The sequence below is a fragment of the Ammospiza nelsoni genome, chromosome 19 (genome assembly GCF_027579445.1).
Source record: "Ammospiza nelsoni isolate bAmmNel1 chromosome 19, bAmmNel1.pri, whole genome shotgun sequence".
NCBI lineage: Eukaryota > Metazoa > Chordata > Aves > Passeriformes > Passerellidae > Ammospiza > Ammospiza nelsoni.
Genome location: NC_080651.1, coordinates 7,242,642 through 7,263,833, shown reverse-complemented (window position 1 = coordinate 7,263,833; position 21,192 = coordinate 7,242,642). Strand labels below are relative to the sequence as shown.

Genomic DNA, 21,192 nt, shown 5'->3' with positions numbered 1-21,192 from the left:
GAGCCAGAACGCTTGTTTGAAGTGACAGGACAGGTCTGACCTTTCTTCATGCAAGGCTCAGGGGATACTTCAGCAAAAAGTGCAAGATGAACAATTCTCCATCGCCACCAGGCCCACCACTTGGTAAATCCCCACCATATCCAGCTGCGGAGACAGCCCTGGGGATGGACACTTGCAGTGCCAGCCCCATCTCAGTGAGCTCTAGAACCTTGTGCTCCCTCACTTTGCCCCAGTGTTTCTGAGCTGTGCCCACGCCCTTGGTTGGGATGCCATCCCCAGCCCCAAGGGAGGGGAAGTAACCAAAGGTCAGCTCCTCAGGAGACATCTGTCAGCACAGAACTAATGGGGTCAGGGCAAATCCACCAGGAAAATTTGGTCTAAGCATCCAGAGGAGCTCCAGAGGTATTTAGGGCCACAGTGCCTCCATCTCCTAAATCAGTGTGGCTTTATTTGTTCTCATATCTTCCTGTGTGGGAGAGGTCTGGAGCTCCAGAGCAGTGAGACACTGAGGGCAGTGTGGGGAGAGAGGCTGAGCACACCCAGCTTGCTCCAAGGCACATCAGCCAGGTGGGCTTGGGCAAGAAGAAAAAGGAACCTCAACTTACCTTTGTTCTTCCTCTAGTTCTTCTTTGGACATCATTGACTTGTACTGGTTTCCCCTTAGCTTCCCAGGACTGTATTTAAAAGAAAATGTCTCTTCTGCAGCTGGAGAGGGGAGACAAAAAAACAGCAAGAAATCTGTGAACCAGAGACCTCCTGAGAGCCACAACCCACAGCAGTGGGGTTGTTCCTTTGGGTGCTCTCTGCTCTGCTCCTGCACCCCAAATGCTCTGGCCACTCCAGCACATTTCCTGAGTCAGCTCCAATCTGCAGGAGCCTGGGCACTGCCAGGGAGGATCCCAGAGCAGAGCCAAGGTGCTGCAGGAGCCTGGGCACTGCCAGGGAGGCAGGATGGATCCCAGATGATGGCAGCAGCCTGGGCATAGCCAGCACTGCAAACAGTGAGGACTGCTGTGAGTGAGCAGCCTGCTGGAAGCAGATCCAAGGAAATCCTACAGGCCAGGAACCATATGCCATTGTTCTCCCTGGATTCAAAGCCTTGCAGGCCCATCTTGGCTTATCAAGACATGCTAATCCTGCCCTGATTAACTTGCAGCATTTTCCACTTCTCCTCTCCAGGCTTGCATTCCTTCTCCTCCCTCTCTCTGCTCATCCAGGGGCCCTTTCCCCAGCTTGGGGCTCATGGATGGTGCCACAAGCAGAGCTCTCCTGCAGCCCTTGCCAAAAAGAAGATGCCACATGGCAAATGCCAGGGCTGCAAACAGCCCCAGGAGCACCAACACAGCCCCTCTGTCAGCAGCCCTGAGGAGAAGCCAAGGTTCCTTCTCTGGGTGCTCTCTCCAGCCTCAGCCTGTGCTAATTAGAGCAGCAAAGCTCAGACTCTGAGCCAAAGCCGATCCTTTTCCAATCGGATTTTGTTCGAGCACTATTTGCTCTTAAAAACCTCTCCCGTGCTTTATCTCCCTGCAGAGAGGGGAAAACAACAGGAGGGGAGCTCAGCCCACGAGGAGCTGCTGCTGTGGATGTGTGTTATCTGTGGGCTGCTTATCTCAGAGCCTTTATCTCTCAAGGACTGCAGGAATGGGCTGCTTCAGCCCAGCCATCCAGCACAGGGGTTTGCACATTCCCAGAAATATTTGCTGCTTCCCCAGAGCCCTGGGGATGCTCCCGAGGAAGATGTTCCTTCATTATCTGCATGGCCCTGAAAAAATTGCACACAAACCACAAACCAGTATCCAGGATGACACCAGCAGGACCCTAAAGGGCTCCTGCACCCTCAGGGGGTGAAATTCCCCTGGCAGGAGAGAAACCCCAACTTGTGCACAGCTCATGGATGAACACAGGGACCCCCTTCCCAAACTCTCCACTGCAATTGTGGCCATATCCATGATTGTGTCTCCTCCTCCACCTGCCCAAATGAAAACCCCTCACACTCAGGATTCAGCATCAGCTTCCCTCTATTTTCTGACCAATTCTGCCCTTAAGGATTTCTCTCCTTGCATCCAGTACCTTGATTTTGGGATTTCTCCAACCCCAAGCTCATGCCCACATTCAGCTGCGGCCAGACCTTAGGGACCTCCATGTAAAAAGTCAGAGCCTGATTTTGTAGGTGGGGAAACCAGAGATCTCAGAAACAAGCAGTGCAAGGCTTGTTTCAATAATAGCTTGTTTCAATAATAATAAATACAATAACTATATATATAATAACTATAAATACAATATAATAAAATACAGCACAATATAATAACTATAAATACAATAATAATAAAAAAACTTTTACCAATTTCCATGCCAAAAGTGTAATTTACAAATAAAATTTGATGAGTTATTGTAAAAATAAGCTTCCAAAACAAACAAAAAACCCCCTCACTTAAATCTACTTTCGAGAAGAACTCCTTCAGATATTCTCTCCCAAATTTGCCCTGGAGCACCAGGAGTGGGATGGGAATTTCCCAGAGGCCTCCCCCCTGCTAATGCCCACATTTCCTCACTTCTTTACATCTCCTGATCTTGGGGAGCTTCCCTGGTGGATTACAACTCAATTACTAATCTAGGGTGTTTCTCTGATCCCTAAATTTAGGCTCCCAGGGGATGCAAATCCTTTATCCAGCTTGGTCACAAATGGCTGAACAACACAAGCAGCCCCAAACATTCAGCTTGGCCATATTCCACTTCCCTGGGTGGGAAACCCTCCCCATGGGCAAACAAACAAAGAAAACCTGGCTAGCTGGAAAGAAGCAGTAATGCTGCAGCTTATCAGCACCTTGGGTGACCATAAAAGTGCATGGAAAGAAAATTCTGCTGGCTGCTGCTTTGGGAGATATTAGGAGAAAGGAAAAAAAAAAGCAAAAAAAAAAAAGAGGGTGTAACATCCTGTTCCTTATGCTGGTGCAGAGCAGGAGCTGCTCATTACCTTTGTAAAGCTGCAATGATTTCAAGGACAATCAAGATTGTTTCCCTCACATGGTTTTCTGCCTAATCAAGTGAGATTTGGGATTTAGAGTGGCCCTAAAGGAGCAGTTTAGTTGCCACCTCCTCAGCAAATAATAAGGGAGGAGGGAGGCAAGGAAGGTCCCCATCTCCCTGTCCACAGGGTGAGATTACAAAAAGGAGACAGTGTGTGGGTTTGGAAACCTCTGGCTGGTTTTGGAGCTCAGGAACTTTCTCTACAGATTGAAAACAAACTTCAGGAAACACCCAGAAAAGGGGAGGCTGGGTTTTCATGTGGACAGGGAAAACACCAGAGGAACAGGAGGTGACCTACTTACTGAGAGCCTCCGTGAGTTCATATTAAAGAAAACATTTGTCTTTCATCTCTGTGCCCTGCATTGCCAGTGCTGTGACCCTGAGCTGGCAGGGTGAGAGCAGCTCTGCCCTGAGCAGGCTCTGGTGTGATCCCTGCCCACAGGGAGGGAAAGCTGCTCTGGTGCCTTTGGTCACAGGGCTGGGGCATCTCCACCTGCCCCAGGGGAATCTCTGGGCTGAGTGGGGCCAGGACACACAGGAGGCAGTGGAGGAGGAGCAGGGCTGGTCCCAGGGCACTGCTGGTGCCCCCAGCTCAGGCCATGGATTTGCCCAGCTCCACTAGGAAATACTTCAGAAACAGTGGGAATAATTCAGGAGAGGAGCCAGGGAGGACAGAGTCCTGGCCAGGTCTCACAGCCAGGGGACATCACCTTCCCCAGCCCATTGTAAGGATGCCCTGCAGTGCCAGGGCAGCCCTGAAACAGAGCTGGACCTGCAGAAGCAGACACAGAGGCACAGCAGCATTGCTGAGCATCCATTTGGCAGAATACACCCACCAATCCTCAAAGCAGACCCCTCACAGCCCCCACAGTGGCATCCCCAGCCACCAGTGCTGTGGGGAAGCCCTGCAGGGTGCAATGAGTGTATTTTGGGAGCCCTGTCTCCAAAGGAGCTTCCCCTGCCTCGCAGGAATGGCAGCAGGATTAAAATTTGATTCTCTGTGGCATTAGGCATAATCCTCCCGAGCTGGGGATTGCCACACAGCACCTTCAGAGAGCCAGGCAGAAAGTGGGGCAGGGAAGGGGGAACTCCCCAAGGCCTCCTGCTGCCCCAGCTGTCCCCAGCCAGGACTCCTGGGGACACCCCAGCAGAGCAGAGACCCCTCCAGACACACATTCAGGCACCATCTGTTTAATTTGCTTAGGACCGAAGCAGTTGTCACCCCAATTAGTCAATTAATCATTTTCCAATCAACTAATTGGCTAATCAGTTAAACGTGGCCCTGGCTAAAGCCTCTGGAGATTGTCCTGGATGAGCAAGGAGCTTTTGGAGCAGCTGCATCACAAAGCTGCCCCATGGCAAACAGCCCAAGGGCATCTGGGCAAGGGGCAGGAGTTTCCTGGAGGAAGGAGAGCATCCCCAAGCACTCAGGGCTCCAGAGCTGTCCATAATCTCCCTGCAGAGCTCTGGCTTGCTTGGCACTCACCATCCTCATCCTCTGGCTCTCTCACCACCAGCTTCTCGTTTTCTGAGTCCACCTCTTCCTCCTGGAGGAGCGAGAAACAGAACAGCCATGAGGAGAAGGTGCTGTGCTGAATAACCCACGTTTGGTTGGGGCAGGGCTGGGGGGCAGAGCCTGGAGCTCCAGGGACATCCTGGGCACCCCCTCCCTGCCTCCTCCCAGGCACAGGACAAAGGGATGCTCACTAATGAGTGAGGTTCATTAGTCTGCTTCCCTCTCACTAGTCAGTGCCAGTCATCTAGCTGTGAAATGCAAGTAATCAAGGAGATATTAAGGTTTATCATCAAAGAGAAATTAAGGTTTATAATCAAAGAGATATTAAGGTTTATAATCAAAAAGATATTGTTTATAATCAAAGAGATATTAAGGTTTATAATCAAAGAGATATTAAGGTTTTTAAGAAGAGCCTTGTGCCTGAGCACCTTCCTCCCAGCTGCATCCCTGCCACCCCTGCTGCCCAAAGGGACTGAGCCAAGAGCCACAGGGACTTGTGTGTGCCCCAGGCCAGGCTTGGACAGGCTGTGCTGGCAGGAGGAAAAGGTGGATCCCCAGCCAGAGCCAAGGGCCAAGGAGCTGCTCTGGAGCACAGGGACATTCAGCAGTCATGGGGGTCAAAGGCAGCACTGGGCGGTTGTGCTGGGACCCCTCCAGAGCCATCCACAGCTGGTGTCTGGAGCAGCAACAGCACATTTTGGGGTTTTTTTTTAAAGGCAAAGCAATTTTGGAAGTTTTGGGGGTCCCTTCTATAAGATAAAACGAACTTCATCAAGCCCAGAACCTTGTCCTGTGCAGAATCTCCAAGCAGGAAGAGAGGGGACCACTCCAGCTCTGGAGATAAGACAAGGACAGATGGCAGAGCCCCTGCATGAGGGATTTCCTCCTGCACAGCCCTGTGCTCCAGCTGCAAACCCCGGTGAGCCGAGCCCAGGGCACTGCTGTCACAGACATCTTTTATGAAAAATCCTTTCCTTAGGGTTTTTCCTCCTGAGAATCTGAGAAGCCTCAGGAACAAAGTGTAAACATTGATCATCTGCTGCTGTGGAATGCAACAGGTGATTGGTCTCATGCAGTTGTTTCTAATTAATGGCCAATCACAGCCCAGCTGGCTTGGATTCTCTGTCTGAGCCACAAGCCTTTGTTATCATTCTTTCCTTTTTTATTCTTAGCCAGCCTTCTGATGAAATCCTTTCTTCTATTCTTTTAGTATAGTTTTAATATAATATATATCATAAAATAATAAACCAAGCCTTCTGAAACACGGAGTCAGATCCTCATCTCTCCCCTCATCCTCAGACCCCTGTGAACACGGTCACAACCAGCACCCAGGGGTGTCTCCTGCAGCCTCCTGGCAAAAGGACAGAGCACCTGGCAGAGGGGAGGCTGCCAGCCCCTCATTGTCGAGGGAAAAACTGTGGGGAAGGAGAGCCAGGGGGAAGGAGCAGGCAGAGCTGAGTGCTGGCTGTGCAGGGCAGAGCTGGGGAGGAGCTGCTGGAGCACAGCCCCGGCCCAGAGCTGGGTGAGTTTGTCATGGGGCAGGAATGTGCATTATTCACAGCCCCTTGGCCTCCTCTGGCCACCCTGTTCCCCACAAGGAGATGCACCAGGACCCCCACCCGCTGCAGCCACGGCTATTTTGGGCCACACTTCCAAACATGGGCACTTCCCACTGGACACGCAGGCTGAGGATGGCTGGGGAGGCACCCAGAGGGAGGGCACAGGGAGGGCACAAGCCCAGGGCAGCAGTTCCCCATCACAACCATCTCCCCCTGTGAGCTGGGACATGCCCTGGGACACCCAACCCTCCAGGAGGGAGATTTCAGCCTCTTCCTCGCCTGGGCATTGGGAACTGAGCGTTTAACAATGAGAGCAAGCAGGAAATTTGGGTGGCAAACCTCCAAGGAAGGGAAATAGATCTGCTCCAACACACTTGACATGAGCAGAGAGGGACGGGCAGGGGTGCCAGGCTGGCAGGCGACAGCAGCGTGCCAGGGCTGGCTGGGCACCCTTGCTCGTGCCAGCCTGGAGCTCCCTGCAGCACAGCTCTTCTCTGCTTGGATGGCTTGGAGGCAGATGCCAGCACCTCCCTTTCCCCTTCCTCCACACACCCCTGTCCCTCTGTCCTCCTGGGGCTGCTCCCTCTCCAGCTGCCTCAGAGGGACCCACCTCGCTGACCCCCATCCCCAGGGCATCACAAACCTGCCCCTGGAGCACCATTTCCTTCTGTTTTAAATGGGCTGGGTCATTAAGAGGCCACCCAGCCTCACCAGGGAGAACAGCAGGGAAGCTCTGCCCCCCTCCCCAGGCCACTGCCACCCTGGGACAATGCCCCACCCTGCAGGGACACTGTGGGCTGTGCCACCCTCCCCAGGCTGGCTCTGCCTCCCACACACCTCTGCATGGCTGGAAAGTGCTTCGTGGCCCCGTGTGTCCTCTGCTTGTCCTGTGTGCCCGAGGCCGGATCCAGGCGAGGCACCCAGCGGTGGGATCTGGAAAAGGACAAAAGCTTTGAGCACAAACATCCCCAAGTGCTCAACCAACCAGCCCTGGCAGCTCCTGCACACATGGACAAATGCTGAAGGTGGCCCATAGCCCACTTTGCCCCATGCCTGCGCTGTGTGCCAAGCCAGGAATGGCTGCTGGAGTGGGGAACCCCAGAGACCTCCAGTGCCCGGTCCTGCAGCCAGGGCTGGAGCTCTGGAGCTGCTCCCTGTGGAGCTCAGGATCTCTCCATGAGGAGCTCAGGATCTCTCCCTGTGGAGCTCTGGAACTGCTCCCTGTGGAGCTCAGGATCTCTCCATGAGGAGCTCAGGAGCTGCTCCCTGTGGAGCTCAGGAGCTCTCCATGAGGAGCTCAGGATCTCTCCCTGTGGAGCTCTGGAACTGCTCCCTGTGGAGCTCAGGATCTCTCCCTGTGGAGCTCTGGAACTGCTCCCTGTGGAGCTCAGGATCTCTCCCTGTGGAGCTCAGGAGCTGCTCCCTGTGGAGCTCAGGATCTCTCCATGAGGAGCTCAGGATCTCTCCCTGTGGAGCTCAGGATCTCTCCCTGTGGAGCTCAGGATCTCTCCCTGTGGCAGCCCCAGCCATGGGGTGGGACCAGGGCAAGGAGGCCCCAGTGAGGGCTGGGCTGGCTGTGCCAGCTCCAGGCTGGGCTGTCCGTGTGTCCTGGCAGGGCTCAGGCAGCTGCCTGGGATGCTGATGCAGCAGAAGGGAGGAGGGGACATGTTTGGTTTGTTAATGTTCTGCCAGCTGCCTTCTCCATCAGCCCCTGGAGACCTCCCCATCCCACCCTGCCCTCCTGGGGCTGGGCTGGGCTTTCCCAGCCCCACAGCAGCTGTGGTTGGCCTGGACCCCGTGCTCAGCCAGCTTTCCCTGCCCAAAACCTTCAGCTGGAGGTTTCCCTGCTGAGCCTGGAGGGCTGTGGAGGAGGATCTGCGTGGGCAGGGAGCAGGGACACCGTGTCCCTTGGCCTTGCACTGAAATGCCAGCACGGGGCTGGAAATGCCAGCAGGGACAAAGCCCCACCTGGAGCCTGGCAGTGCCACAGCCCCTGGGAGCCAGGGAGAGGGGAGAGCCCTCTCTGCCTGGAGAAGCCCAAAATTCAGAATTTCACCCCTGAATCTCAGCCTTGCCATGGCCATTGGGTGCTGCTGTCCTGAAATACTGAAAACCCAGTCAGAGTAAATCCTGATCTTTACATAAAATACAGTAGAATAGCAGAACACTATGAAGTGGCTTTGATTACAGTTTTTATAAGTATCAAAAAGTTTTCTGTAACTTTGCTGGCAAAAGACCTGAATTCACAGGCCAATATTATTTCTTCCAACCAAGACCTGATGTAGCACTACTGTACGTCACAAACAGTTCTTAAAAATTAAAATCTCAACTTCCCAAACTGTCCTAGAAGTCTAAAGGGAGCCTTCTCTTTTACCAGAATCTCTTCTCACTCTAGTCAATCCACAAATGAAGTGACTCTGTCCCAGAAACAGCCCTGCACCAAAGCCTTTCCATGCTGAACACTTCTTCAAGGGGGAACCACTTCAGAGGGAAAACAGGTCCCATTTAGGAACCTTAACCTGCTCCACATGCACACCTGCTCCTTTGTGAATGACAAGGTGAAAACCAGCACCTGTAGTGAGAGTCCCTACAAAATCTATGTGTTGGATAAGTGGGTCCTAGTTATTCCAAAAGAGCCACAGCTGTGAAGTCCTTAGTTGGGCAGCAGCTGTGGCTTGCAAAGATAACTGGGAGAATATCATAACAAGAGTATGGGACTCTAGAAATATGAAATACAATAAGATAGCAACAATAATTGATGACCCCGACGTGATGGAGGTATGCAGCCTGAAGAGCTGTGGAAAATAGGACAGCCTGAGAACTGTAGCAGCCTGAAGAGCTGTGGAAGATTGTGTGTGGTGTATGAGGCCTTTGAGTCTTGGGATAAAACATGTATTGTAAAGGAAATTAATATATTATACTTGAATATCTATATTGTATTTGAATAGAAAAAAAGGGGGGAAATGTAGTGAGAGTCCCTACAAAATCTATGTGTTGGATAAGTGGGTCCTAGTTATTCCAAATGAGCCACAGCTGTGAAGTCCTTAGTTGGGCAGCAGCTGTGGCTTGCAAAGATAACTGGGATAAAAGAGGGTGGGTCGAGAGCCCAGGAGGAGTTCCTGTGAAGCTATGAGGAACTGCACAGCAGAGAAGAGCTGCATGGTAGAAAACCAGCTAAAATGTATGGACTTTAAGAATATCATAACAAGAGTATGGGACACTAGAAATATGAAATACAATAAGATAACAACAATAAGCACCTGCAAGGCAGGGAGGGGGAAGATGTTGGGACAATGCTGGGAAACTTGGAGAACACCATTGTTGCAGACATCTTTTCATGAAAATCCTTTCCTTAGGATTTTTTCCTCCTGAGAAGCTGAGAGACCTCAGGAACAAAATGTAAACAATGATTATCTGCTGCTGTGGAATGCAACAGGTGCATCTGTGATTGGCCCATGTTGGATGTTTGTAATTAATGGCCAATCACAGTCAGCTGGTTCAGACTCTCTGTCCGAGCCACAGACCTTTGTTATTCATTCTTTTCTATTCTTAGCCAGCCTTCTCATGAGAACCTTTTCTTCTATTCTTTTAGTATAGTTTTAATGTTATATCTGTCATAAAATAATAAATCAAGCCTTCTGAAACATGGAGTCAGATCCTCATCTCTTCCCTCAACATAAGACCCCTGTGAACACCGTCACACACCAGGGCACCCCAGGTGCTGCTCTGGTGGGAAGCACGGCCCAGGGAGAATGCAGGGAGAGTTTGGAGCAGCTGGGAGTGAGGAAGGAACAACTGGAGAAGAAAGAAGCGGAGTGTTCTGTCCAAGAGCCCACAAATCAGCATCTCTCCGGTGCCATGAAAACCTCCCCTCAGGGACAAAAAAACCAAAAAATTAAAACAAAACAAAAAAAAACCCGGTGAGAAGCAGCGCTGCAGGGAGCCGTGCACGTCATTATCCGGGAGCATCTGGAGGAGACTTGACACGGGCCGCCCCAGCAGCTGCTGCAGCAAACAAAGCTCGCATTGCCGGGCCAGGGACGCGCTGGGCGGCAGCTGCAGGGCCCGGGGCCGTGCGGGGCCGGGAGCGCAACGGGAACGCAACGGAACGATCCGGGAACAATCCGGGAACGCTCCGGGAACAATCTGGGGATGCTCTGGGAACGCTCCGGGGATGATCCGGGAACAATCCGGGAATGCTCTGGGAATGCCCCGGGATCGCTCCGGGAATGCACCCGGAAAGCTCCGGGATCGCTCCGGGGACGCTCCTGGGATGCCCCAGGAACCCTCCCGGGAAAGCTCCGGGAACGCTCCAGGGATGCTCCGTGCCCGCTCCTGCCCATGGGCATCACCGAGCCAGCCCGGGCACAGCACAGTCCATGCCCTGGCACCTCTGAATCACACCTGGGCACTGCTCAGTGGGCTCAGGAAAGGCCAGGGTTAAAATGCAGCAAGTCATCCACCTTCAATAATAAGGCAGCAATCCATCTGATCCATCTGCCCCGGCGGCTCCTGGCTGCAGAGCCAAGCATTTCATTTGTTGGATGATCACAAACGTGCTGCTGCCCTTCAGCTCCATGGCCATGACACCCGCACGTGGAGCTGGCTCTGGAGCAAAGCAGGGCGAGGACAAAGCTTCAGGGACATCTTGGGCACAGCCAGCACTGAGCATGGACAGCCTGGGTCTCCCTGGGGAGGGTGGCTCAGACAGAGGAGCTTGGCATCCTGACCCCCTCAAGGCTCTGCCCACACTGAACCCTCTCCCAGCCTGTGGGAGGTGGGAGCCAGGCTTCCCACTGCAGCATCATCTGGTTTTCAGCTCACTTCTGCCCATTTCCTCCCCACTTGCTCCATCCCTGCTGCAAACCTGGGCTTCTTGCTCAGAAAGGACAAGAGGACACTTGGGGGGTGGTGTGTCCCTCACCCTTTCTTCAGGGACAGCCTTATGGGCAAGCTGGGGACAAATAAGTGCCCTGCTCCAGCTTCAGGAAAAGGGAAGATCCCAGGCTGCAAAGCAAAAGGAGAAAATTATCTTTCATTAAACTCCTGGGTCCTGTGTGTTGCCATTTATGGCTGCACTTTCTGCTCCAAGCCTGATGCAAGACATTGCAAGAGGGAAAGAAAGCAGACAGGAGAGAGCCAGCCAGAAAGAGAAAAGCCAGGAGAAAAGGGGAAGGAAGAAACCTTTAAAAAAAGACTAAATAATAATAATAATAATGTTGGTCAGAGTTTAGCAGAGCAAAGCAGCTGCTGTGTCAGCAGCTCCCCTTCACCCACCACTGGGGCTCTCCATCCTCTCTCTGCCCAGAGGAGCAGCTGCAGACCAAGAGCAGTTCCCCAGCCCTGGTGATGGTCCTGCCAGCTCTGGGGTGCTGGAGAGGATGTCCCTCACGTGGAGATGGAGTTTTGAAGGTCTGAGCCCCCCAGAGCGTGGGAGCATCTGCTCCTGCCACTGCTATGGGCAAGGACAAGGCACAGAGTGGGCAGAGCATTTCTGAAGCTCTGGGACCACCCAGCCCTTAATGAGGAGCAGGCAGTGCCAGGAGAGCTCTGGTGTGTCCCACGGCAGGGTGAGGAGCCCAGCTCAGCACACCCATCCCTGCAGGCACCACCACATCCAGCCCATGCCCTTTTTGCTACAGCAAACACCCACACCAGGATGTCCCTGCTGAGCTGCGTGGCATCCTTGGCAGCAGGCAAAGCTGGCCCTCACCTGGCAGCTTCACAAAAAGTGGGCACTTGAGGAGGCAAAGAGTCCTCCAGCAACCCTGGCAAAGCTCCAGGGCTTCACCCAGCCCACAAGGACCTGTGGGACCCCAAACTTCTCGACCCATGTAGGGGACACACCACACACCCCAATGTCCCCCTGTCGCTCACCACGACCCAGCAGAGCCCCATGGTGGGATTCAGGGTGGGCAGGACATGTGCTCAGGTCCCTGGGGGTGACACACGTGCTGTGTCACTTCCCAGTTTCCATTCTCTGCAGGAGATGAGGCATCTGTGCCTGGCACAGGCGGCTCTGTGAGAGCTGGGAACATCTGAGCAGGCAGGGATCGGGGTGGAGAGCCCTGCATTCCCTGGCAGTGCTGCTGCCAGGGCTGTGGCGGGAGTGGCACATCCCCACATCCCTCCCCAGTGCCCTGTGGGACACTGGAGCTCCTGTCCCAGTCCTCTGGCAGCGCAGACACGGCCTGAACAGCTGCCAATTACAGCCAGACTTAATTAGACACCCTCTCCCCTGCAGCACAGGGAGGGAGGGCAGGCAGGAGGCATCAGAGGGGGAAATGATGACTTTGTAAATGTAATCGGGGCTCCCGGTGGGAGCTGGGGGGTTTGGGCTGCCTGCTGTGTCCAGAGGCACCGGGAGCCCCCAGGGAGGCCCAGCCTGGGGTGGGAGGCACCCAGGGGAAAATGCACCAGGAGCTTGGCAGAGGAAGCAGATGAAGCCTTTGTGGCTCTGCTGTGCAGGTGACAGCCCCAGGCAGGGTTTGTGTGTCCCCTCTTCCCTCTGTCACACTCACCCCTGCTCTGTTTGAAGCTGCCAGCTCAGCTGCAAACCAGCCAGGCTGGCGCTGCCCACTCACCCTCCCCATCTCCTGAACATTTTGGCCAGGATGGCATCTTGGAGGTGGCTCTGCTCCAACACTGACAACCCTGCCCGGTCCCTGCCACCTGTCACTTCAGGACAGAATGGCTCATTAGGGAGTTGAAGTTTCTGACCGTTTCTCACAAGAACCACGCTCCACAGCCCCAGATTCGCTGCTGTTCCCACCCAGTTCCCACCCAGCAGCTTTTCATTACGGGATTGCTTTGACAGCACTGCCTCATCCATTAACGAGCTGGGGATGGGGATGAGAACAGACAATGACAGACTAATTAAGGGGTTTTTTTCAGTGATGGGAGCCAGCAGAGACAAGGGGAAACACTACCAGCAGTTCAGGGAAACAAGGACTCCTGGGCTCCTTTCCCTACTCAGCCACTGGGTCATTCAGTAGCCCTGAGCATGATGCTGCAATGAACTGGTCACTGCAGAGAGGGGCAAGGAACCTTCAATTTTAGCGATTTACCAGGAGATGGAAGCAGGAGGGACGCTGAGACACACAGCTGCCCCAGCAGATCCCAGTTTGCACAGGCAGGGAGCAAGGGAAGGAGGAGGCAGAGGGATCCAGCCCGTCATTAACACACCGCGGCTGCTCTCCCTGCGCGGCTTCATCCATCAGCACTTTGCTCGAGTGGTTAATGGCTGCGGGCAAGGCGAGCCAGGCTGGCACAGTGCGTGCTGAGCAAACAGGGGGGAAGGAAAATAGGGAAAGAAAATAAATAGGGAAAGAAAATAAATAAGGAAAGAAAATAAATAAGGAAAGAAAGCTCTCTGAGCGCCTGCTGATGTACTGAGAAGCCCCGAGCCTGCAGGAGCCAGCAGCCAGACAGGGTCTGGGAGCCTCTGCTGAGTCACATCAGGGGACTGCAGCCCTCACCGAGTCAAGACAGGCTGGAAAGGGAACGATTCCATCAGCAAAGCACTCCCTGCTCTGCCCAGGGCCCGTCCCATCCCTGCCTGTAACATCTCCTGGGCTTGGGTCTGGGTGGTGCTGGAGGAGGGGAAGGATGAAGCAGCTTTGAGGATGTTCACAGGGAGCCGAACCAGGGGAGATCCTGCAGAGCTGTGGATGGTCTGTCCCACTCTGCCCACAGCAGCAACCCTTGGATCAGCAGGCTGGGCACTGCCACACGTGTGTGGTGCCTGCTGGAAGGGCACGTAGTCCCTCACAGTCCCTCGGCCAGCTGTGCCACCCGGCCCCGGGGCCAGCAGAGCTGGCAGCTGTGGGATCATGTGCTGGCCACGGCTCCCAAACACACACTCAGCATTGCTCCCCCTCAACTGCTCCCCACAGCACCCCCAGCACACAGGCCTGCTCCCTGACCTTCCCAAAGGGATGCTCCTCAGGCCCAGGGTGAGCAGCATCCTTGTCCTGCCCTGCCCACACAGTGAGGAACAACTCCCAGGAGGGAAAGCTGGGCAGGACCCTGTGCTGTTCCTTCAGCTCCCTGGCTGAAGCCAGTGAGGAGCCCAGCCAGGCTTCTGGAGGACACAGAACTCCCCATTTCTTGAGTAAGGACTCATTCCAGGCACACAAAACCCTGGTACTGCGCCTGTGCTGAGTGGGGACAAAGGAGCTGAGCCCTTCTCTGAAGGCAACAAGCATTGCAGCAGTGCCTGTTCAAAGAAATCAGGGCTGAAGAGCAGCCAGAGGGGAGGAAAACATTCCCAAGACGTGAGCTAGCAGCAGAGCAACCTGTGGGCTCTGGCAGCCCTGGATCTGTCCGTCTGTCCCAATGCACCTCACCAGAGAGCAGCTCCAGACAAGTGGCCAGCTTTGGTGCTGAGCTGGCCCAGCCAGGACCCAGCTGGCCAAGGGTGGCCCAGGAGCTCTCCAGAGATCCTGGTACTCACAGGCACTGATAAATCACACAAGAGAAACAGATGTGGTTTCCAGGATGCTGTACAAGGCACAGGGCTGCTCTAGAGCTGTATCCAAGGGCAAGGGGCACCAGAAAGGGGACAGGGACAGCTCTGAGGCTCAAAAACCACCAAGGGAGGTGCGAGGAGCACAGGGAGGCCGAGGCACATCCCAGCCCCAGCAGGTGCCCCGCGGGTGTCACAGAGCATCGCAGCACAGAGCAGGGTGTGCGAGCCCCGGGACCTGCCCAAGGCTATCCGGTGAGTCACTGGAGATGCTTTCCAAGGCGAGGGCTGAGTGTGAGCTGCCCGGCAGCCTGGAAACAGTTGCTGAGGATTACAAATGCTGCTAATAATAGCCAGGAGCCGTCTGGGCCCCAGCCCCGTGCCCCGGCCCAAGCACGCTGCCGGCACACGGCGACGCTCCCGCATTCCCAGCGCTCCCTTCCCGCCCCTTGCACAAGGAGCCACACGGCAGAAAGCCACCAGGACAGGGAGTTCGGGTGCCTCAGGTTGTCACCGAGTCCCATCCAGGCTGGGCAAGAGCAGAACAAGATCTTCCCGTGGACACTGGGTCGCTCTTTTATTTTTAAACAAGATCCGATGGAGGAGGAGGATTTACCGAGCGTTTATTGGCATCACTGCCGCCCCCAGCCCCGCCAGTTCAGCCAGGGGTCAGAGACTGGGGCCAGCATCCTGGGGGGCTGAGGAGTGGGGCGGTCCCTTCCCTGGGGCGGGCAGGGACAGCGCACGGAACCCGGGGACAGTTTGTGTAACCCACAGAAAAGGGATGCGGACGGGAAGAATAAACACAAGCACATCCCCCAGCACCTGGACAAGCTCTTGGAGAAAGGAAAAGACTCCCGGGGGTTAGATGTGCACACAGGAGAGGCTCACACTGGCACACGCTTCCTTTCCCTTAAATCTTCACTTTCTTGATTATCCTTGGCGGGCCGGGGAGGGAAGGAGCCAGAAACACCCCCCAAACCGCTGCCTCCCCGGGGACAATGAGCTTGTTCCCACCCGAAGACAAAACACGGGCTTTGCCGGGACTTCTCTTATTTTACAGGGGAAAACCCGGAGCGCTGCTCCCTCCCCGCCAGCCGGGGGGACAGAGGGATGGGGAAGGGACACCACGGGGGCACTGGGGGGACCGGCCTTACCTTGCTCTCCGCATCCTCCCGGTGTCCGGGCTGCCGGGGCTCCTCCGGGGGCTGCCGGGGCTCCTCGGGCGGCTCCTTGGGATGCGGCCGGGGCTCCTCGGGGGTTTGCCGGGGCTCCTCGGGGGTTTGCCGGGGCTCCTCCGGGGGCTGCCTGGGGATGCTCTCGGTCGCCGCGGGGCTGGGCTCGGCCGCGGGGCCCGGCTCCTCCGCCGCCTCCCGCTGCTCGGTGACCGCTTCCTTCCCCTCGCCGCCCACTCCGACCTCCTCCACCGGCACCCGGCTCCCCCCGTCCTCCGGCCCCGCTGCCGCCGCTTCGCCGCCGGGGCCGCCCTCCCGAGCCGGCTCCGCCGCGGGCCCCCGGGGCCGCTCCGCCGCCCGCTCGCCGCCGCCTCCCCGCAGCCTCAGGAAGACGGAGGCGAGGACGAGGGCCAGCACGGTGAAGAGCAGCGGCACGGCCAGGTACGAGTCCACGGGCAGCTCCATCCTGCGCCGCCGCCGGAGCCCGCCCGAGCCGAGTGCGCGGCCGCGGGGGGTGCGCGGGCAGCGCTCGGCCGGCGGCGGGGCTGGGCCGGCTCTCGGCCGGCTCTACCGGCGTCATCACCGGCCCTGCCCACCCCCGGCCCCCCCGGCACCGGGCCCGGCACCCACCGCCCCCTCCGAGCCCGCAGCCCGGCCCGGCCCCGCTCCCCGGCCGCGGCCACCGCAGCCCGGGTGGGATTTGGGAAGGGGCGGCCAGAGGGGAAGGCTCGGGATGCTCTGCTTGATGGGAGCCCGGCCTGGGACAAGGGGATCTTTCATTAGACACTGCTTTACATCCACAAAGTCATTCCCAAACTGCTCGGCACTGCCTTGCATCGTCGAATCCTAGAATCATTTACATTCTAAGATGACAACCCCTGTCAGTGGATATATTGTTCCTAATACCCAATCTAAACCTCCCCTGGCGCAACTTGAGGACATTTCCTCTTGTCCCGTCACTCGTTAACAAATCCCGTTCGAACAATGGGAAGGTCTCGGTCTCCCGGGATGTTCCCTCACCCAGGGCTCGGTGAGCTCGGACACGCTGGGGTGTTGGCTGGCCTCCGGGAAATGTTTAATGAGCGTTTGCACCTTGTTAGCCCTTGCTGGGTAGCGGAGGGGCTGGCAGGGCCGGGAAGGCTGTCCTGACTCCCCTGGGTGAGCAGCATCTGGCAGCACCTCCATGCCAAGCTCCAGAGCATCACTCCACCTTCCCCAGGAGCTGCAGGGACATCAGTGCCATCAGCTGCTGTGATACCCACCAGATAAAGCTGGTGCTGAGAGCAGCTGGGCTGCCAGAGCCTCCCCTCGAGCATTTTGCTGAAAAACAGGAGACTGAAAAACCAGGATGTGTCCAAAAGCCATCACAAACAGGCAAGCAGAGTGGCCAAGGAGTTGTCATGTTCCCCCAGACTCTGCCTCTGAGGATTTCCTGCCTCTCGAGACTGCTGGGAGGATTAGCCAACCTTTCACAAAGCAGGCTGAAATTAGAAGGCCTAAACTATTCCTGCCAGGGTGAAACCAGCACGGAGCAGGATGCACATGGGGGGAGCAGACATGGAATTCACCCCGGAAAGTTTCTCCTATGGGAAAAGGCTCCGGAGATACCACCCGGAGCAGAGTTTTTGTATTGACTGACCAAAGACAAAACTCAAACAAAGACAGGATTAAATCCCCGGGTGGGAGGAAGGAAGTGAAGCCATGATCCTCCCTGCGTTTGTCTTTATTGGTAATCCTATCAGGCAGGCAATCGTTAGTATGGATAATTGTATTCTTAGCAACAACCAAGCACGGTACTTAGCTCCCCTTCTCCCGCAGAGCTTTGCATTTCCTGGCTCTCCATCGTCAGAGCTGCTCTAGAGCTCAGCCAAATCACCCGGAGATTGGCAGCTTTGGTTCAGCAGCTTTTCCATGCGTGTTTGGTCCCCTCTGCCCCCTGCTTGCCCTAATCCCAGTAGCCCTGAAGGCACCATCCCGAGTCCAGGGCATCTCTTGCTTTCAGAGGCTCCCTCTGAGCCCTGGAAATGGCTCATGGCCAGAGACAGAAGCAGGGTGGGGAAGTTCCAGGGTCTGGGTCCTTGCTCCTGTGCTCATGTGGACTGTCAATTTGGGGCACAAAGAGGAATTCTGGGTGAGATGAGGGAAACTGGGCACTGGGAGCTGCTAATAGGGTGACACGGGGTGCTTAGGTGTTACATTTCCAGCTGTCACAGTGCCCTTAATTGCTGCCAACACCCAGGACACCTCCTGCTCTTTCTCCTGGCAGTGTAAATTTTCCACAGCTCTTGGTTGGAAGTGTGTTGGAGGGTGTTTGCCCGCTCAGGAATGCAGCAGCATGTGGCTTGCATTAACCCAGCACGGAGACAGAGCACTTCAGCCAGCACCCTCCGGAGCAGGATTTATCACTGCCTTAAAATAAGAGAAGCTGGTCCTGACAGCTTCTCCAGGGGTTGGAATGCCTGACAAGGGAATCAACAGGAGCTTCAGAGGTGCTCAACAGCAGCAGCTCCTGGCTCTGGACCCGCAGCAACTCCCTCTCAGGTTGCTGGAACCTGCAGCATGCACAGGAATTGTGAGAGATGCTGGGTTTGGATGTCTGTGAAAAACAACACTCCTGGTCTCGAGAGCAACAGGCAGGAGCAGCAAGGACGTGTCTGCCAGAAGAGCTGCTCTAACTCAGCCAAACTCATGCAGTAACGAGGTGACAGGATCAGCAACAGAGCTCAGCTCCCCGTGTCCACACTAGGGGTGAGAGCTCCTGCAGAATGGGACCTGATGGGGATGATACCCCGAGCAGAATTTGGGCTCAGCAGGTCCTGTGTGACACCAACCTGGCCCCTCCAAGGCTCTCCAGAGGGCACTGATAGAGTAAACTCGGCCTGGTCCCTGGCCAGAGCTCTTGCTGGGAGGCACAGAGGTATCTCTGGGGCCCCCCTATCAATTTACAAGGCACGACTGGTGTCACAGGCATCTTTTATGAAAAATCCTTTCCTTAGGATTTTTCCTTCTGAGAAGCTGAGAAGCCTCAGGAACAAAATGTAAAACAGTGATTATCTGCTGCTGTGGAATGCAACAGGTGCATCTGAGATTGGCTCATGTGGTTGTTTCTAATTAATGGCCAATCACAGTCAGCTGGCTCGGACAGAGTCCAAGCCACAAGCTTTTGTTATCATTCTTTCTTTTTTTATTCTTAGCCAGCCTTCCGATGAAATCTTGTCTTCTATTCCTTTAGTATAGTTTTAATATAATATATATCATAAAACAATAAACCAAGCCTTCTGAAACATGGAGTCAGATCCTCGTCTCTTCCTTCATCTTAGGACCCCTGTGAACACGGTCACAGACTGGCGTCTCCAGCTTCATCTTGTACGGGAGGGGATGGATTCACACTCCCTCCCAGGCAGGGACCCCCAGGACAGACGAGCTCGGGCTCTGCTGGCAGGGGGGGCTCGGGGAGGGGTCCCTGGGCACGGCACCCCCGGCCAGGCTCGGGCTGAGCCCGCAGCGGGGCAGCGGCAGCAGCTGGAGCGCGCTGCCCTCTCTCGGGAGGAGAACCGCCCTGCAGCGCCCGGGACAGCCGGGGACGGCTGGGGACAGTCCCCGAGAGCCCCGGGACGGGGACAGTCCCCGACAGCTCCGGCAGAGCAGGGTTTAGACCCCAAGAGCGCAGCACGGGTAGGAGGGGATGGCCGGGAACGGTCCCCGAGAGCTCCGGGCGGGCAGGGAATGGTCCCCAGGAGTCCCGGGAGGGCAGGGCAGGGATGGCTGGGAAAGGGCTTCCCTTGAGCCCAGTCTGGGCAGGGGACAGGGGGTGGCTGGAAACTGATCCCCGAGAGCCCCGGGCGGGCAGGGGACAGTCCCCAGAGCCCCGGTCAGGCTGGGGACAGACCCTGAGAACCCCGGACGGGCAGGGGACAGTTCCCGAGAGCCCCGGGCAGGCAGGGGACAGACCCTAAGAGTCCCTGCAGAGCAGGGGACAGACCCTAAGGGTCCCTGCAGAGCAGGGGACAGTCTCCAGAGCCCCGGGTGGGCAGGGACTGGCTGGGTCCGGTCCCCAGAGCCCCGGACGGGCAGGGGACAGTCCCCGAGAGCCCCGGGCTGGCTGGGGACAGACCCCGAGAGCCCCGGGCTGGCTGGGGACAGACCCCGAGAGCCCCGGGCTGGCTGGGTCCGGTCCCCAGAGCCCCGGACGGGCAGGGGACAGTCCCCGAGAGCCCCGGGCTGGCTGGGTCCGGTCCCCAGAGCCCCGGCCCCGCACAGAAGCCGCTTTCACACGGCTGCCAGCTCCGGGCCGAGCGGGGGAGCCAAGGGCAGCAGCAGCAGCTGAGGAGCTTTGCCAACAAAGGGGGATTCAGGAGAGCAGCGGTGACAACTGCTCCGGGAACAGCCCCGGCACGGAAATGCTGCGAATCCGCCTGGGGACGGGCTGAGCCGGGCCGGCTCCTGCTGCCCGGGCACTGCGGGACCACAGCCACCCCCCCGGGATGCAGGAATGGGCTGTGGGACATCGGGAGAGCCTCTACAGGCACAAAAAAAGATCTAACACAGCACACGTTCTCAGTGTCCTGTACACCCGGGAGCTGCACAGGCAGGTGCTGTTCTGAGCTCCTCTGTGTCCCTCCCACCCAAAGCCAGGAGGTCACTGAGCTCCCATACCTGCCTCTGCCTCCCAGCCACAACCCGAGTGTGGCTCCACAAGCCCCCGTGCAGTGAGGTGTGCAGATACATGCTGGTTTCCGAGAGGAAAATTCAGGATTTTATGTTCCCAGATCCTCCCAGAACCCATTTCCCCTCACATAAAGTTTGAACACAGACCAGTGTTATAACTGCTCCAAACCTGGATTATTTCTGCAAGCCCCAGTCAGGCTGCCAGTCATAGATACCACTTTTTCCTTGCCAAGAACACATCCCTCTCCATTCTCATGCCAGAAATGAGAAGCTATCCCAAGAAATGCCTCTGTACTCGCTGTTCTTCTGGCTTGCAGGTCACTCCCCTACCTGGCTGGCTTCTCATTTGCTTATTGTACATCTGGCTGTGTTCTGGCTCAGGGATATTTGGGTTCAATTCACAAATAGCAGAGCTCAGCCCAGGGGTGGGGATGGCTGTACCTTGCTTCAGTGATCCAACCCAAGAGCTCTACTGGAAGTATTTGTTTTAGACCTTCTCCCTAAGCTCCTGTCACTTCCCCCTCTGCTCTCACCCATGCAGCTTTTCCAACAACTCCATTCATTTTACAATCTAATCCCTGACCCAGGGCAGGCTCTGAGTTGGTTTTGAGGGTCTTCAAACTGCCTTGACAGCACAGTGACACAAGCTGATATTCCAAAAGCTCCTGGATCCTGGCAGCCATTCCAGCCCCAGCTGCAGTGCAGCAGCTGAGCAGTGACACAGTCTTGGGTCTGAACAAGGCAGTGCTGCAGAGAAAAGCCCAGTGCAGCTCTCCCTGT

At 56.0% G+C, this 21,192-nt stretch overlaps 1 protein-coding gene across 7 annotated transcripts in view; it reads right to left on the bottom strand.

The window, feature by feature from the left end:
- Positions 1–16,250, bottom strand: part of MXRA7 (matrix remodeling associated 7) — a 30,356-nt gene extending 14,106 nt beyond the window's left edge. For 6 of the 7 annotated variants that reach the window (XM_059485944.1, XM_059485945.1, XM_059485946.1 and 3 more), the window contains exons 1-4: positions 15,727–16,250; positions 6,940–7,035; positions 4,514–4,574; positions 606–705 (exon numbers count right to left, since the gene is read on the bottom strand). In XM_059485944.1, the coding sequence (XP_059341927.1) occupies positions 606–705; positions 4,514–4,574; positions 6,940–7,035; positions 15,727–16,209 (740 nt within the window). In that variant the 5' untranslated portion in view covers positions 16,210–16,250. The remainder of the gene's footprint in view (positions 1–605; positions 706–4,513; positions 4,575–6,939; positions 7,036–15,726) is intronic. The other variant, XM_059485947.1, reaches the window with a different exon arrangement.
- Between the last annotated feature and the right edge of the window lie 4,942 nt (positions 16,251–21,192).